The sequence below is a fragment of the Stegostoma tigrinum genome, chromosome 7 (assembly GCF_030684315.1).
Source record: "Stegostoma tigrinum isolate sSteTig4 chromosome 7, sSteTig4.hap1, whole genome shotgun sequence".
Taxonomy (NCBI): domain Eukaryota; kingdom Metazoa; phylum Chordata; class Chondrichthyes; order Orectolobiformes; family Stegostomatidae; genus Stegostoma; species Stegostoma tigrinum.
In genome coordinates this window covers 105,179,810-105,197,847 of record NC_081360.1, presented here as the reverse complement: position 1 = coordinate 105,197,847, position 18,038 = coordinate 105,179,810, and the positions used below count along the sequence as shown (strand labels likewise).

General features: G+C 50.8%; 1 protein-coding gene across 9 annotated transcripts in view; it reads right to left on the bottom strand.

Moving 5' to 3' along the window:
- Nucleotides 1-18,038, bottom strand: part of tns1b (tensin 1b) — a 571,744-nt gene that overhangs the window by 8,157 nt on the left and 545,549 nt on the right. For all 9 annotated transcript variants that reach the window (XM_059647607.1, XM_059647608.1, XM_059647610.1 and 6 more), the window contains 3 exons: nucleotides 4,022-4,093; nucleotides 2,758-2,926; nucleotides 222-290 (listed from right to left, as the gene is read on the bottom strand). In XM_059647607.1, the coding sequence (XP_059503590.1) occupies nucleotides 222-290; nucleotides 2,758-2,926; nucleotides 4,022-4,093 (310 nt within the window). The remainder of the gene's footprint in view (nucleotides 1-221; nucleotides 291-2,757; nucleotides 2,927-4,021; nucleotides 4,094-18,038) is intronic.

Genomic DNA, 18,038 nt, shown 5'->3' with positions numbered 1-18,038 from the left:
AGCGGGTACTCACACAGACACATGGGGAAGCGGGTACTCACACAGACACACGGGGAAGCGTGTACTCACACAGACACATGGGAAAGTGTGTACTCACACAGACACACGGGGAAGCGGGTATTCACAGACATACGGGGAAGCGGGTACTCACACAGACACATGGGGAAGCGGGTACTCACACACATGGAAGCCTGTACTCACACACGGACACACATGTTTACCTTCTCTCTTGGGGGTCGAGGTCACAGAATGTAACACTGCTGATGGGATAGTGACGGCGGAAGAATAGCCTGGAACAGTAAGAAATGCCATTTTAAGAGTGCAATGTCAGGACAGGGGGTTGGGGGGGTGTGTTGCTGGTGCAGACACCTAGCCTCTCCAGGGCAGGGCACACACAGAGTTTCAGTACAACTCCCTGAATATCTGGCCTCATAGAATCCCCACAGAGTGGAAACAAACCATTTGGCCAGACAAGTCCCCAGCAACCCTCCAGGCCCATCCCAGGAGCTGTGGCCAATCCACCTAGCCTGCACATCTTTGGACTGTGGGAGGAAACCGGAGCACCCGGAGGAAACCCACGCAGACACGGGGAGAATGTGCAAACTCCACACAGACAGTCGCCCGAGGCTGGAATTGAACCTGCGTCCCTATCGCTGTGAGGCTGCAGGGCTAACCACTGAGCCACCGTGCCACCCTTATTGTTTTTTTTATTGTTTTATTTAATGATTTTTGTGCAAGGGAGTGGGGCTGGAGTTTTGGCGTTATGGTGGGGGAGTGTAAGGGTCCATCAGATCAGAGAGCGAGAGGCTGGAAGGGCAGCAGTGTTGGTGCTGTTCGCTCAGTTTGATGCCTGACCCTGACTGGACAGTGGACACAGAAGCCAAGAGCTGGGGTCCACCATTCGGCCCATTGATCTTAATCTGACCCTTCAACATCAAGCCCATGGCTGATGCTCGAGCTCAATGTCAGATTCGTGCTCTCTCCCCAAACCATTCTGATACTGTTAATGTCAAAAAATCAGTTTCTTCTTCAAACACCCTCAGTGACCCCACTCCTACAGCCACAAATGGCCTGAAAACTGCTCTTTCCAATGATGCAGTGACACAGAGAGCTTCAGTAGGATCCCATGGGAATAGGGCGTGAGGAAGGGCACGGTCAGGATAGGGTCAATATCAGTGGGTCACTGCGCTGGCAATCCCAGCCCCATTTAAATGATGCATTCTCACAGTTTCCACAACTCACTGCACGGGGCCGGACGGAGGGAGGGATCGAGGTAAAGGAGATTGTAACATAATTCACTCAGTCTCTCCCACCGAGACCCACACACTCACTCACTCCGTCACCCACTCACTCACACTCACTCACTGACACACTCACTGACACACTCACTCACTCCGTCACCCACTCACTCACACTCACTCACTGACACACTCACTGACACACTCACTCACTCCGTCACCCACTCACTCACACTCACTCACTGACACACTCACTGACACACTCATTGACACACTCACTCACTCCGTCACCCACACACACTCACTCACTGACACACTCACTCACACACTCACTCACACACACACTCACACACACACTGACACACTCACTCTCCGTCACCCACTCACTCACACTCACTCACTCACACACTCACTGACACACACACTCACTCACTAACCCACATACTCACTCACTCACACTCACTCACACACACTCACCCACATACTCACACACACACTCACTCACTGACACACACACTCACTCACTCACCCACATACTCACACACACACTCACTCACTCCATCACCCACTGACTCACACTCACACTCACTCACTGACACACTCACTCACTCACTGACACACACACTCATTCATTCACACTCACTCACTCCGTCACCCACTCACACACACACTCACTCACTCACTCACACTCACTGACACACACACACTCACTCACTCACACACTCACTCACTCACCCACATACTGACTCACACACACACTCACTCACACCCCACACTTGCTCACTCACTCACACACTCACTCACTCACCCACACACTCACTCACACACACACACTCACTCACCCCACACTCACTCGCTCACTCACTCACCCACTCACTCACTCACCCCACAGTCACTCACCCACACACTCACTCGCTCACTCACCCACTCACTCACCCACATACTCACTCACACACACATTCACACACTCACTCACCGACTCACTCACTCACCCCATACTCGCTCACTCACTCACCCACTCACTCAATCATTCACTCACTCACTGACACACCCACTCATTAACTCACACACACTCACTCACTCCATCACCCACTCACTCACACTCACTCACTGACACACTCACTCACACACTCACTCACTCACCCACATACTCACTCACACACACACACTCACTCACCCACTCATTAACTCACACACACTCACTCACATACTCACTCATTCACTCACTGACACACACACTCACTCACTCACCCACATACTCACTCACCCACACACTCACTCACCCACTAACTGACACACACACTCACTCACACACTCACTCACACACACTCACTCACCCACTCACTGACACACACACTCACTCACTCACCCACATACTCACTCACACACACACTCACTCACCCACTCACTGACACACACACTCACTCACTCACACTCACACACACTCACTCACTCCCTCCCTCCCTCTCGGGTTGAGGTGAGCTGACATTTACACGCAGACAGAGCTAAAGTTTCTTACTTCCTCTGGTTGTCAGTCAGGGTGATTCCCTGAGAGGACACTTTGAAATGGACGACTGTAGCGACTGGCTGCGCGGGGGCTCCCAGCGTCTCCGAGATGGCCTTGGTAATGGCCTGGGGCCCGGTCAGTGACTCCATGTCCACGGAATTCACAAACAGCACGTTACATGCTGTCACAGGAGAGACACACACAGAGACAAGTCAATTCACAAAGCACAGTGGCAGTGGGCCTTAAATCCGTTTGGGATCCAGGACTGAGCTCAGGACCATTCCTGGAGCTCAGTGACCCTGTTCCCAGAGAGCAGGCAGCAGTCAGATCCCAGTGTCACAGTCGAGTGGCTCCCTCTGATTGACAGGGCACCACTCCAGCCCCCCTACATCCCCACCACTGACAGCTGGTTATTGGCACAGGCTCCTGGCTTTGGCCTGATTGGGTTTGAAGGCCTCAATGGGCCAGGAGCCTGTGTAATTGAAACCATCAGAACAGCTCCCATAGAGACAGGCTCCTCATTGGAGAGAGCCTACAGAGCCTGGTCTCCAGTTGGATTGGCTCAGTTGGAATGTCACAAACTCTCGGCACCGAGAGCTGGGATCAGAGGTGGAGGCTGGTGAGGTCTTCCTCCCCACAGGGAGGCTGCTCCAGCTACCCCCTGGCTTTGAGGGACGGACACTACTGACCCAGGATTATACCCAGACTTCGCTCCCTGGTGTTTCTCCTGCAGCACCAGCCCAAGGCCTTCAATCATGGTCTCCCACCAGCTGGTCAACTTTCCTGTCTTTTCCAAGGGTCCCCTGGTCCCTGGGGCCCCCAGCAACGACCCTTGGGACAACACGGAAGGATTAATCCCACACGGAGCGTCAGGCTACACACTGATTCCTGTGATGCCCTCGAATGGTTAATGGGTAGAAATACATCCTTCAGTATAGGCTGTTAGAGGCCTCACAGCAGATCTCTCAGGCATTAGAGTTGAGATTTCTCTGCACCTCCTCTGCAGCTGTGAGACAACATGCTTCATTCTGACCTATTACCCTGATGTAAGGTATGATATTTCTGGTTCGCATGCAAAACAATACTTTTCACTGTATCTCAGTACACGTGAGAACAATAAAGCAAAACAAATCAAAGCCAGATCCTGGTCAGCCTGAGTGCAGCGACTATGGGCAGGTGTCTGAGAGGGGGCCCCTGATCCTGGGAGCGCTTTCACTCTGACCTGCTGGGAACGCTGTTGATCCCGGATTGAAAGGGAAAGAGTTTCAGTCCTGACCTGCACCCTGTTTCAGCAGCTCTGATGGAGAGTTTGATGACACAGCTGGTTCAGGGGTTTTATCCACTGGATCTGAAAGAAAGAATTTACATTTCCACTGAACTGTTTACAATTCCAGAACATCCTCAATACTTGACAATCCCAATAAAATCCACCTGAACAATTAATTCCATTCAAAATTGAGCTTGACTTTCTGAAGGTCACAGTTAATGGAAACAATTTTAAGATAGTCATAGAGTCATATAGTACAGAAACTGACCTTCGGCCCACCTCATCCTTGTTGAACACGTTTCCCAAACTGAGCTAGTCACATTTGCTTGTGTTTGGCCCACATCCTTTCAAACCTTTCCCTTTAACGTAGCTGTCCAAATGTCCTTTAGATGTTGTAACTGTACTCACATCTACCACTTCCTCTGGTAGTTCATTCTAAACACGTGAACCACTGTCTGTGTATAAAGGCTGTCCCTCAGGTCCCTGATAAATCTTTCTCCTCTCACCTGAAACCTATTCCCATACTCTCGAATTCCCCTACTCTAGGGAAAAGGCCTTGGCTATAGCCCCTCATGATTTTATAAACCTCGATCAGGTCACCTCTCAACCTCCTACGCTCCAGTGAACAAAGTCCCAACCTATCCATCGTCTCCTTATAACACAAAACTCTCCAGTCCCAGAAACATTCCAGTAAATCTTTTCTGAATGCTCGAGATAGCCGATGCTGGAGAATCTGAGATAACAAGGTGGAGAGCTGGAGGAACACAGCAGGCCAAGCAGCATCAGAGGAACCTGGTCCCTTCTTGAGAAAACATCAGCTTTCCTGCCCCTCTGATGCTGCTTGGCCTGCTGTTTTCCTCCAGCTCTACACCTTGTTATCTCAGATTCTCCAGCATCTGCAATTCCTACTATCAAGGACAGGATTTATATAGTTAACGGTAAGCTCTGGGCAGTGTTGTTGAGCAGGGAGACCGAGGGTCCAGGTACATAGTTCTTTGAAAGTTGCGTCACAGGTAGACGGGGGGGTTTAAGATGGTGATTGGCATGCTTGCCTCCATTGCTCAGAGCATTGAGTGTAGGAACTGGGGCATCATGTTGAGGTTGTACAGGACATTGGTGAGGCCTTTCCTGGAGTACTGTGTCTGCTTGCCCTGATGTAGGAAAGATATTATTAAGCTAGAGAGCATTCAGAGAAGAAGGGTCTAGGCCTGAAACGTCAGCTTTCCTGGTCCCGTGACGTTGCTTGGCCTGCTGTGTTCATCCAGCTCTACACTTTGTTATCTTAAATCTTATCCTTGTTCATTTTATCAAAGTAGAACACCCCACCTTAATCAAAATTAAACTCCATCTGCATCTCCTCAGCCCATTGGCCCAATTGATCAAGATCTCTTTGTAATCTTAGATAACCGCCTTCACTATTGATTATTCGACCAATTTTGGTGTCATCTGCAACCATTTCTCCTAAATTCTCATCCAAACCATTTATATCAATGACAAACAAAAGCGAACCCAGAACTGATCCCTGCAGCATACCACTAGTCACAGGCCTCCAGTCTGAAAAACAAAGCTCCACCATCCCTCTCTGCCTCCTACCATCAGGCCACATTGGACATTTCTAAGGGGATCAAAGTCAAAGTGAGAATCACTGAATTGGTGCATTGCAAAAGGAGGCTATTTGGCCCACTATGCTGATATTTATTCCCCAGTGCCAACCTCCTGCCTTTTCCCATGATCCCAGCACACCATCTGTATCCAATCAACCATCCAATGCCCCTCTTGAATGCTTTGATTGAACCTGCCTCCACCACATTTCCAGGTCGAGGAATTCTTCCAATCCCCTACCACTCACTGGGTGAAAAGCTTTCTCTCAGACTGTCCTTGCTTCATTTGCACCTCACTCGAACCCCATGTCCCTATCATTCTTGGCAAAAACAGAGTTAGAACATAGAACGTAGAACATCGAACATAGAAAAGTACAGCACAGTACAGGCCCTTCGGCCCATGATGTTGTGTCGTGGAATAATCCTATTCCAAAAATAAAATAGCCTAACCTACATTCCCCTCAATTCACTGCTGTCCATGTGCATGTCCAGCAGTCACTTAAATGTCACTAATGACTCCGCTTCCACGACTACCACTGGTAAACTATTCCATGCGCTCACAACTCTCTGGGTGAAGAACCTCCCTCTGACATCTCCTCTATACCTTCCTCCTAACACCTTAAAACTGTGAGCCCTCGTGGCAGTCAATCCTGCCCTGGGGAAAAGTCTCTGGCTATTGACTCTATCCATGCCTCTCATTACCTTGTACACCTCGATCAGGTCACCTCTCTTCCTCCTTCTCTCCAGAGAGAAAAGTCCGAGCTCAGTCAAGCTCTCCTAGTAAGACAAGCCCTCCAGTCCAGGCAGCATCCTGGTAAACCTCCTTTGCACCCTCTCCAAAGCCTCCACATCTTTCCTATAATAGGGCGACCAGAACTGGACGCAATATTCCAAGTGTGGTCTCACCAGGGTTTTGTAGAGCTGCAGCATAACCTCACAGCTCTTAAACTCGATCCCCCTGTTAATGAAACCCAAAACACCGGGTGCTTTCTTAACAACCTTATCCACTTGGGTGGCAACTTTGAGAGAGCTATGCACTTGAACACCAAGATCCCGCTGTTCTCCACACTGCCGAGAATCCTGCCTTTAATCCTATATTCAGCATTTAAGTTCAACCTTCCAAAATGCATCACTTCGTATTTATCCAGGTTGAACTCCATCTGCCATTTCTCAGCCCAGCTCTGCATTCTGTCAATGTCTCGCTGAAGCCTGCAATAGCCCTCGATACTATCAACGGCACCTCCAACCTTTGTGTCATCATCAAACATACTAACCCACCCCTCAACCTCCTCATCCAAGTCATTTATAAAAACTACAAAGAGCAGAGGCCCAAGAACAGAGCCCTGTGGGACACCACTCAGCACTGACCTCCAGGCAAAATACTTACCATCTACAACCACTCTCTGCCTCCTGTCAGCCAACCAATTCTGAATCCAGACAGCCAAATCACCCTGCATCCCATACCTCCTGACTTTATGAATGAGCCTGCCGTGGGGAACCTTATCAAATGCCTTGCTGAAGTCCATGTACACCACATCCACTGCTTGACCCTCGTCAACCTGTCTCACGACCTCCTCAAAGAACTCAATAAGATTTGTGAGGCATGACCTGCCCCTCACAAAGCCATGCTGACTCCCTTTAATCACACTATGCTTTTCTAAATAGTCATAAATCCTATCTCTCAGAATTCTCTCCAAAACCTTGCTGACCACAGACGTAAGACTGATTGGTCTGTAATTTCCAGGGATTTCCCTATTCCCTTTCTTGAAAAGAGGAACAACATTTGCCTCCCTCCAATCTTCTGATACGACTCCCGTGGAGAGTGAGGAAGCAAAGATCTTCGCTAGCGGCTTAGCAACCTCCTCTCTCACTTCCCGGAGCAACCTAGGATAAATCTGGTCTGGACCTGGGGACTTATCAATCTTAATGTTTGCCAAAATTTCCAGCACATCAACTTCCTCAATCTCGAACTGTTCAAGCCTGTTTTCCTGCCCCTCAAAGTTCTCATTCACAACAAGGTCCCTTTCCTTCGTGAAAACCGAAGCAAAAAACTCATTTAGGGCTTCCCCTATCTGCTCAGATTCCACACTATCCCTGATTGGCCCTACCTTCTCCCTGATCATTCTCTTAATGTTTCGGGTCCAGTGAACCTTCCTCACAACTGTTGGTGACTGGAAAAATGTTGGTTGATATGCAGAAAAAAGGGAGGGAGATAACGCAGTTACGAACAGTCCCCATTAACAGCTACTCACTCTCCCAGCATGGTCATTGGCAACTCCTCTGTCTGTCCAACTGTCTTTCTCTCTCTTTGGGCTCGATCCTATAGTTTACTCCCTACCCCACCCACCTCCCTATTTTCTGTGTATAAACTGATGTTTTTCCAGCCACCATCAGTTCTCAGGAAGGGTCACTGGGCCCAAAATGTTAACCCTGCTTTCCCCTTTACAGATGCTGCCAGACCTGCTGAGCTTTTCGAGCAACTTCTGTCTTTGTTCATCCTACCTACCCAATCCAGCTCACTCAGGATTTTGAAATTCTTCATGACTTTGAGAGTTATGCTCCTTTGGACATTTTTAAACCGGAAAATAAACAATTTGGGGTGTTGTACTTTGGTAAAATTTTCAACGCAGTACACTGTGAGGTGAAATAACTTGCTAAATACAACACATCACAAATGATAAAGGAACCGATTTGACAATATCCCCGATACAGCATAGTATTTTACTCATGGCAGGGGCACAGTTGCAAAATAATTTTGAATCAGCTGGTTCAGAATTGTTCTGGCAGACCCCTGGAGAGGTGGGAATCAAACACAGTCCTCCTGGCTCAGAATTCGGTTTGGGGCTGACGAGTGTCAACTAACATTCGCGCCACGCAAATGCCAGGCAAGGACCATCTCGAAGAAGAGACAATCTAACCTTGGCAGGGGATAACACGGTGTGGAGCTGGATGAACACAGCAGGTCAAGCAGCATCAGAGGAGCGGGAAAGCTGACGTCTCGGGCCTAGACCTTGACATGGTGTCACCATCACTGAGACCCCCACTATCAACATCCTGGGGGTTATCATTGACCAGAAACTCAACTGGACTCACCACTTAAACACAGTGGTTATAACAGCATGTCAGACATGAGGAATATAGCAGCGAGTAACTCACCCCCAGACTCCCCAAAGCCTGTCCCACCATCTACAAGGCACAAGTCAGGAGTGTGATGGGATACTCCCCACTTGCCTGGATGGGTGCAGCCCCAACAACACTCAAGAAGCTCAACACCATCCAGGACAAAGCAGCCGCTTGATTGGCACCACATCCACAAACATCCCACTCCCTCCACCACTGACACTCAGTAGCAGCAGTGTGTACCATCTACAAGATGCTCTGCAGAAATTCACCAAAGATCCTCAGGCAGCACCTTCAAAACCCGCAGCCACTTCCATCCAGAAGGACAGGGGCAGCAGATACATGGGAACTCCCTGCAAGTTCCCCTCCGAGCCACTCACCATCCTGACTTGGAAATATATCGCCGTTCCTTACTTGCCACTTGTCAGTCCGAGCCTGGATATTGTCCAGATCTTGTTGCATTTGAACACGGACTGCTTCAGTATCTGAGGAGTCACGAATGGAGCTGAACATTGTGCAGTCATCGGTGAACGTCCCCACTTCTGACCTTATGGTGGAGGGAAGGTCATTGATGAAGCAGCTGAAGATGGTTGGGCCTAGGACACTACCCTGAGGAACTCCTGTAGAGATGTCCTGGAGCTGAGATGACTGACCTCCAACAACCATGACCATCTTCCTATGTGTCAGGTGTGACCCCAAGCACCGGAGAGTTTGCCCCCTGATACCCAGTGATTCCAGTTTTGCCAGGGCTCCTTGATGCCACACTCGGTTGAATGCAGCCCTGATATCAAGGGCTGTCACTCTCACCTCACCTCTGGATTCCAGCTCTTTTGTCCATGTTTGAACCAAGGCTGTAATGAGGTCAGGAGCTGAGTGGCCCTGGCGGAACCCAAACTGGGCGTCACTGAGCAGGTAATTGCTGAGCAGGAGCTGCTTAATAGCCCTGTTACTGACACCTTCCATCACTTTACTGATGGTCGAGAGGAGACTGATGGGGCGGGAATTGGCCGGGTTGGATTTGTCCTGCTTTTTGTGTACAGGACATACCTGGGGAATTTTCCACATTGTCGGGTAGATCCCAGTGTTGTAACTGTACTGGAACAGCTTGGCTAAGGGTGAGGGGCAAGTTCTGGAGCACAAGCCTTCAGTACTATTGCCGGAATGGTGTCAGGGCCCATCGCCTTTGCAGTATCCAGTGTCTCCAGCTGTTTCTTGATATCACGTGGAGTGAATTGAATTTGTTGAAGACTGGAGTCAGTGACGCTGGGGACCCTGGAGGAGGCCGAGGTGGATCATCCACTCAGCACTTCAGACTGAAGACTGCTGTGAATGCTTCAGCCTTATCCTTTGCACTGATGTGCTGGGCCCTTCCATTATTGAGGACGGGGGATATTTGTGGAGCCTTCTCCTCCAGTGAGTTGTTTAATTGTCCTCCACCATTATTTGCTTTCTTTATCCTCTTCGTAGCTTTTCTTTCCTTCCCCACCCCCACTCACTTCTGCCCAACCAGGAAACTGCAGTTGAAGAGTGGTGCGAGAACAGGCCCAGTCCCGGGTCACAGTGAATGGGCCTACTCCCGGGGCACAGTGAACGGGCCTAGACCCGGGACACATTGAACGGGCCTAGTCATGGTGCACAATGAACGGGCCTAGTCCCGGGGCACAGTGAATGGGCCTAGTCCCGGGGAACAATGAACGGGCCTAGTCCCGGGGAACAATGAACGGGCCTAGTCCCAGGGCACAGTGAACGGGCCTAGTCCCGGGGCACAGTGAACGGGCCTAGTCCCGGGGAACAATGAACGGGCCTAGTCCCAGGGCACAGTGAACGGGCCTAGTCCCAGGGCACAGTGAACGGGCCTAGTCCCGGGGCACAGTGAACGGGCCTAGTCCCGGGGCACAGTGAACGGGCCTAGTCCCGGGGCACAGTGAACGGGCGTAGTCCCGGGGCACAGTGAATGGGCCTAGTCCCGGGGCACAATGAACGGGCCTAGTCCCGGGGCACAATGAATGGGCGTAGTCCCAGGGCACAGTGAACGGGCCTAGTCCCAGGGCACAGTGAACGGGCCTAGTCCCGGGGAACAATGAACGGGCCTAGTCCCGGGGCACAATGAACGGGCGTAGTCCCGGGGCACAATGAATGGGCCTAGTCCCGGGGAACAATGAACGGGCCTAGTCCCAGGGCACAGTGAACGGGCCTAGTCCCAGGGCACAGTGAATGGGCCTAGTCCCACAGTGGTGACGGAGTGAGTCCTGGATGGAAGCTGGCACATGGACATAGCATGGTCTCATGCGCTGGGATCGACTGACCCAGACTGGAACTGAAGGACCTATTGTCACTTATTATCATTCTGGGCTTTTTCAACTGTTCCCATACTAGTCTATATATTTCTTCTAACTCTGTAACTACATGTACAGTATCTGTGCCGAGGTCCTCTGTACGTAAGACGTGCCCACAGCAACATTAGAAACTTTCACTGCACTCATTCACAAGACAATGAAGGTGATTCGAACATCATCAAAGACCCCTCCCCCCCCCAGTAACGCTCTGTTCCAACCTTCTGTCGGGCAGAGGATACAGAAGCTTGAACACACACACCAACAGGTTCAAGGAGAGCTTCTTCGCTTTAGCAATTCACACAGAGATAGTAGGAACTGCCGATGCTGGAGAATCTGAGACAACAAGGTGTGGAGCTGGATGAACACAGCAGGCCAAGCAGCATCAGAAGAGCAGGAAAGCTGACCTCCTGCTCTTCTGATGCTGCCTGGCCTGCTGCGTTCTTCCAGCTCCACACCTTGTTGTCTCATCTTCTGCCCTGTTGTTCTCAGTTTGCAGATTGAACCTCTGTAATTTCAAATCTAGTGTTGCTCTGGCTCTGTGCACCTCCTGTGCAGCTGTAACCTGTATGCCTCGCTCTGTCTGAGCACCCTGTGGTCTGCACGTCCTTTTTTTGGCTACGATCTGCCTGTACTGCTCACAAAGCAGCTACACCTAGATACATGTGACTACGATAAAAACAATCAAATCAGGATTAACCTGGAGCTAGAATCGGATTGCTCGCGATAAATAGGGATTCTTGTTAAGTAACTGTGCTTCTGTGAATCGGGGTCTGAAAGACAGGGATAATGGGAAAATATTTTAATTCCGTGAAGACCCAGGGAATAGAGGGGCTCAATTCCCAGCGCATGGCCCCAGACAGAGGAGCAGACTGTAGATGGTGGGTCGGGGTGGAGGAGGCAGGAGGTGGGTGAGTTACTGGTTGCAGGGTTCCTGATCTCGGGCCTGCTGTTGCGCCTGCCGGAGAGAAATTGGGAAAAGGCTGAAAGATGAATTCTAAGAGCTGCTTACCAGTTGGGAGTGTGGACGAGAGAGAATGGCAGCATGAGCAGATGCTTCCGCTGTATGTTGTGTTTATAAGCCTGCCTGTACCCACCCGAACAGAGAACAATTGTGGGACACCAGTCTGTGGGACACCAGTCTGTGGGACACCAGTGCAACACCAGTCTGTGGGACACGAGTCTGTGGGACACCAGTGGGACACCAGTCTGTGGGACACGAGTCTGTGGGACACCAGTGGGACACCAGTCTGTGGGACACCAGTCTGTGGGACACCAGTAGGACACCAGTCTGTGGGACACCAGACTGTGGGACACCAGTCTGTGGGACACCAGTGGGACACCAGTCTGTGGGACACCAGTGGGACACCAGTGGGACACCAGTCTGTGGGACACCAGTCTGTGGGACACCAGTGGGACACCAGTCTGTGGGACACCAGTCTGTGGGACACCAGTAGGACACCAGTCTGTGGGACACCAGTAGGACACCAGTCCGTGGGACACCAGTCTGTGGGACACCAGTAGGACACCAGTCTGTGGGACACCAGTAGGACACCAGTCTGTGCCAAACGCGAGCAGCAAGGAAGCACTTCAACTCGAAACAAATCACTTCACAGTTAAAAATGGAACTTTCCACAACATCAAACACTCCCAGGGACAGGGACAGCACGGGGTTAGATACAGAGTAAAGCTCCCTCTACACTGTCCCCCATCAAACACTCCCAGGGACAGGGACAGCACGGGGTTAGATACAGAGTAAAGCTCTCTCTACACTGTCCCCATCAAACACTCCCAGGGACAGGAACAGCACGGGGTTAGATACAGAGTAAAGCTCTCTCTGCATTGTCCCCCATCAAACTCTCCCAGGGACAGAGAGAGCACAGGGATAGATACAGAGTAAAGCTCCCTCTACACTGTCCCCCATCAAACACTCCCAGGGACAGCACGGGGTTAGATACGGAGCAAAGCTCACTCTACACTGTCCCCATTAAACACTCCCAACACAGGGTTTTCCACAGAGTAAAGCCTCCTCTACACTGTCCTCCATCAAACACACCCAGGACAGGGACAGCACAGGTTAAGACCCAGAGTAAAGCTTCCACTACACTGCACCCCCATCAAACACTCAACCAAATCAAACACAATGGCAGAGGTGACCTGTAGAAGAGGGATGGGTTGCATCTGAACTGGATGGGGACCAGTATCCTGTTGGGAAGGTTTTCTGGAGCTCCCCTGCAGGGTTTAAACTGGCCTGACACGGGTGGTGGGTCGCTCAGTATTAGGGAGAGAAGAGAAGGTTGAGGAGATTAACGAAGATAAAGAAGGCAAATTAAATAAACAGGGCAGGCATGAGCACAACAGAACATAGAACATTCCAGCGCAGTACAGGCCCTTCGGCCCTCGATGTTGTGCCGACCTGTCATACCGATCTCAAGCCCATCTAACCTACACTATTCCATGTACGTCCATATGTTTATCCAATGACCATTTAAATGTCCTTAAAGTTGGCAAGTCTACTGCCGTTGCAGGGCATTCCACGCCCTTACTACTCTCTGAGTAAAGTACCTGCCTCTGACATCTGTCCTATATCTATCACCCCTCAATTTGTAGCTCTGTCCGCTCGTGCTACCCATCTCCATCCAAGGAAAAAGGCCCTCACTGTCCAAGGTGAGGGAAGACCAATGAATTGAACTGCATTTATTTCAATGCAAGAGACCTAACAGATACGACAGAAGAACTCAGGGCATGAACGGGAATATGGCTCTGGCGTAGCTGAACTATTACAGAGATGTGGCTAATGGAAGGATAGGAGTGGAAGCACAATGGGTTCCAGGGTACAGACGCTACAGGAAGACAGAGAGGGAGGCAAGAGGGGTCCCAGCATTTTGGACGTGGGAAACCATCACAGCAGTGCTCAGAGAGGATAATCCTGAGGCTTGATCCTCAGGACACTAAAGTCGATGGAGCGGTGGACAGTGTGGAAGAATGTTGCAGGTTGCAGGGAGACTTGGATAAACTGCAGAATTGGGCTGAAAGGCGGCAAATGGAGTTCAATGCAGATAAATGTGAGGTGAGTCACTTTGGGAGGAATAATAGGAAGGCAGAATACCGGGTCAATGGAAGATTCTTGGTCGTGTGGATGTGCAGAAGGATCTTGGTGTCCATGTACATAGATCCCTGAAAGTTGCCACCCAGGTTGATAGTGCTGTTAAAAAGGCTTATGGTGTGTCAGGTTTTATTGGTAGGGGGATTGAGTTTCGGAGCCGTGATGTCATGCTGCAACTGTACAAAACGCTAGTGCGGCCTCACTTGGAATATTGCGTGCAGTTCTGGTCACCCCATTACAGGAAGGATGTGGAAGCATTGGAAAAGGTGCAGAGGAGATTTACCAGGATGTTGCCTGGTCTGGAGCGCAGGCCCTATGAAGAAAGGCTGAGGGACTTGGGTCTGTTCTCATTGGAGAGAAGGAGGCGAAGAGGGGATTTAATAGAGACATACAAGATGATCAGAGGATTAGATGTGGGTGGACAGTGAGAGGCTTTTTCCGAGGATGATGACTTCAGCTTGTACAATGGGGCATAGCTACAAATTGAGGGGTGATAGATTTAAGACAGATGTCAGAGGCAGGTTCTTTCCTCAGAGAGTGGTAAGGGCGTGGAACGCCCTGCCTGCCAATGTAGTGAACTCAGCCACATTAGGGGCATTTAAACAGTCCTTGGATAAGCATATGGATGATGATGGGATAGTATAGGGGGAGGGGCTTAGATTAGTTCACAGGTCGGCACAACATCGAGGGCCGAAGGGCCTGTTCTGCGCTGTATTGTTCTATGTTCTATGTTCTACATGGATGGAGCTGAGAAATAAAAAGAGGCTGATCACTTTGATGGGATAATGGGAACTGCAGATGCTGGAGATTCCAAGATAATAAAATGTGAGGCTGGATGAACACAGCAGGCCAAGCAGCATCTCAGGAGCACAAAAGCTGACGTTTCGGGACTAGACCCTTCATCAGAGAGGGGGATGGGGAGAAGGAACTGGAATAAATAGGGAGAGAGGGGGAGGCGGACCGAAGATGGAGAGAAAAGAAGATAGGTGGAGAGGAGAGTATAGGTGAGGAGGTAGGGAGGGGATAGGTCAGTCCAGGGAAGACGGACAGGTCAAGGAGACGGGATGAGGTTAGTAGGTAGAAGATGGAGGTGCGGCTTGGGGTGGGAGGAAGGGACGGGTGAGAGGAAGAACAGGTTAGGGAGGCAGAGACAGGTTGGGAGAGAGATAATGGGAACTGCAGATGCTGGAGATTCCAAGATAATAAAATGTGAGGCTGGATGAACACAGCAGGCCCAGCAGCATCTCAGGAGCACAAAAGCTGACGTTTCGGGACTAGACCCTTCATCAGAGAGGGGGATGGGGAGAAGGAACTGGAATAAATAGGGAGAGAGGGGGAGGCGGACCGAAGATGGAGAGAAAAGAAGATAGGTGGAGAGGAGAGTATAGGTGGGGAGGTAGGGAGGGGATAGGTCAGTCCAGGGAAGACGGACAGGTCAAGGAGGTGGGATGAGGTTAGTAGGTAGCTGGGGGTGCGGCTTGGGGTGGGAGGAAGGGATGGGTGAGAGGAAGAACCGGTTAGGGAGGCAGAGACAGGTTGGACTGGTTTTGGGATGCAGTGGGTGGGGGGGAAGAGCTGGGCTGGTTGTGTGGTGCAGTGGGGGGAGGGGATGAACTGGGCTGGTTTAGGGATGCAGTAGGGGAAGAGGAGATTTTGAAACTGGTGAAGTCCACATTGATACCATATGGCTGCAGGGTTCCCAGGCGGAATATGAGTTGCTGTTCCTGCAACCTTCGGGTGGCATCATTGTGGCAGTGCAGGAGGCCCATGATGGACATGTCATCAAGAGAATGGGAGGGGGAGTGGAAATGGTTTGCGACTGGGAGGTGCAGTTGTTTGTTGCGAACTGAGCGGAGGTGTTCTGCAAAGCGGTCCCCAAGCCTCCGCTTGGTTTCCCCAATGTAGAGGAAGCCGCACCGGGTACAGTGGATGCAGTATACCACATTGGCAGATGTGCAGGTGAACCTCTGCTTAATGTGGAATGTCATCTTGGGGCCTGGGATGGGGGTGAGGGTGGAGGTGTGGGGACAAGTGTAGCATTTCCTGCGGTTGCAGGGGAAGGTGCCGGGTGTGGTGGGGTTGGAGGGCAGTGTGGAGCGAACAAGGGAGTCACGGAGCCTCCCTTGTTCGCTCCACACTGCCCTCCAACCCCACCACACCCGGCACCTTCCCCTGCAACCGCAGGAAATGCTACACTTGTCCCCACACCTCCTCCCTCACCCCCATCCCAGGCCCCAAGATGACATTCCACATTAAGCAGAGGTTCACCTGCACATCTGCCAATATGGTATACTGCATCCACTGTACCCGGTGCGGCTTCCTCTACATTGGGGAAGCCAAGCGGAGGCTTGGGGACCGCTTTGCAGAACACCTCCGCTCAGTTCGCAACAAACAACTGCACCTCCCAGTCGCAAACCATTTCCACTCCCCCTCCCATTCTCTTGATGACATGTCCATCATGGGCCACCTGCACTGCCACAATGATGCCACCCGAAGGTTGCAGGAACAGCAACTCACATTCCGCCTGGGAACCCTGCAGCCTAATGGTATCAATGTGGACTTCACCAGTTTCAAAATCTCCCCTTCCCCTACTGCATCCCTAAACCAGCCCAGTTCATCCCCTCCCCCCACTGCACCACACAACCAGCCCAGCTCTTCCCCCCCACCCACTGCATCCCAAAACCAGTCCAACCTGTCTCTGCCTCCCTAACCGGTTCTTCCTCTCACCCATCCCTTCCTCCCACCCCAAGCCGCACCCCCATCTACCTACTAACCTCATCCCACCTCCTTGACCTGTCCGTCTTCCCTGGACTGACCTATCCCCTCCCTACCTCCCCACCTACACTCTCTCCACCTATCTTCTTTACTCTCCATCTTCGGTCCGCCTCCCCCCTCTCCCTATTTATTCCAGTTCCCTCCCCCCATCCCCCTCTCTGATGAAGGGTCTAGGCCCGAAACGTCAGCTTTTGTGCTCCTGAGATGCTGCTTGGCCTGCTGTGTTCATCCAGCCTCACATTTTATGATCACTTTGATGGGATTGTTCCGTTGAGCCCCTCATAGTCAGACAGAAAATAAGAAGCAAATATGTTGGGAGATTGCTGATAGCTGTCAGAGTAATAGGGTTGTAATGTTAGGGAATTTTAACTTTCCGAACACAGACTGGGACTGCCATCGTGTTAGGGCTTAGATGGAGAGGAATTTCTTAAATGTGTTCAGGAAAACATTCTCAACCAGCGTGTATCAGAGATAATGGGAACTGCAGATGCTGGAGAATCCGAGATAATAAAGTGTGGAGCTGGATGAACCCAGCAGGGCAAACAGCATCTCAGGAGCACAAAAGCTGACGTTTCGGGTCTCGACCCTTGAAGAGTCTAGGCCCAAATCGTCAGCTTTTGTGCTCCTAAGATGCTGCATGGCCGGCTGCGTTTATCCAGCTCCACACTTTGTTATCTCAATCAATGTATAGATGGCCCTACTGGTGGAGGGGCAATTGTCGATCTCCCATTGGGAAACCTTTGAAGAGCAGGTGTGCATGCTGGAATGGATAGAGATAGACGAAGCTGATGTGCTGAAAATTTTGTCAAACATTAAGATTGACAAGTCGCCAGGCCCGGATCAGATTTGTCCTCGGCTGCTTTGGGAAGCGAGAAATGCAATTGCTTCGCCTCTTGCGAAGATCTTTGCATCCTCGCTCTCCACTGGAGTCGTACCTGAGGACTGGAGAGAGGCAAATGTAATTCCTCTCTTCAAGAAAGGAAATAGGGAAATCCCCGGCAATTATAGACCAGTAAGTCTCACATCTGTCGTCTGCAAGGTGTTAGAAAGGATTCTGAGGGATAAGATTTATGACCATCTGGAAGAGCATG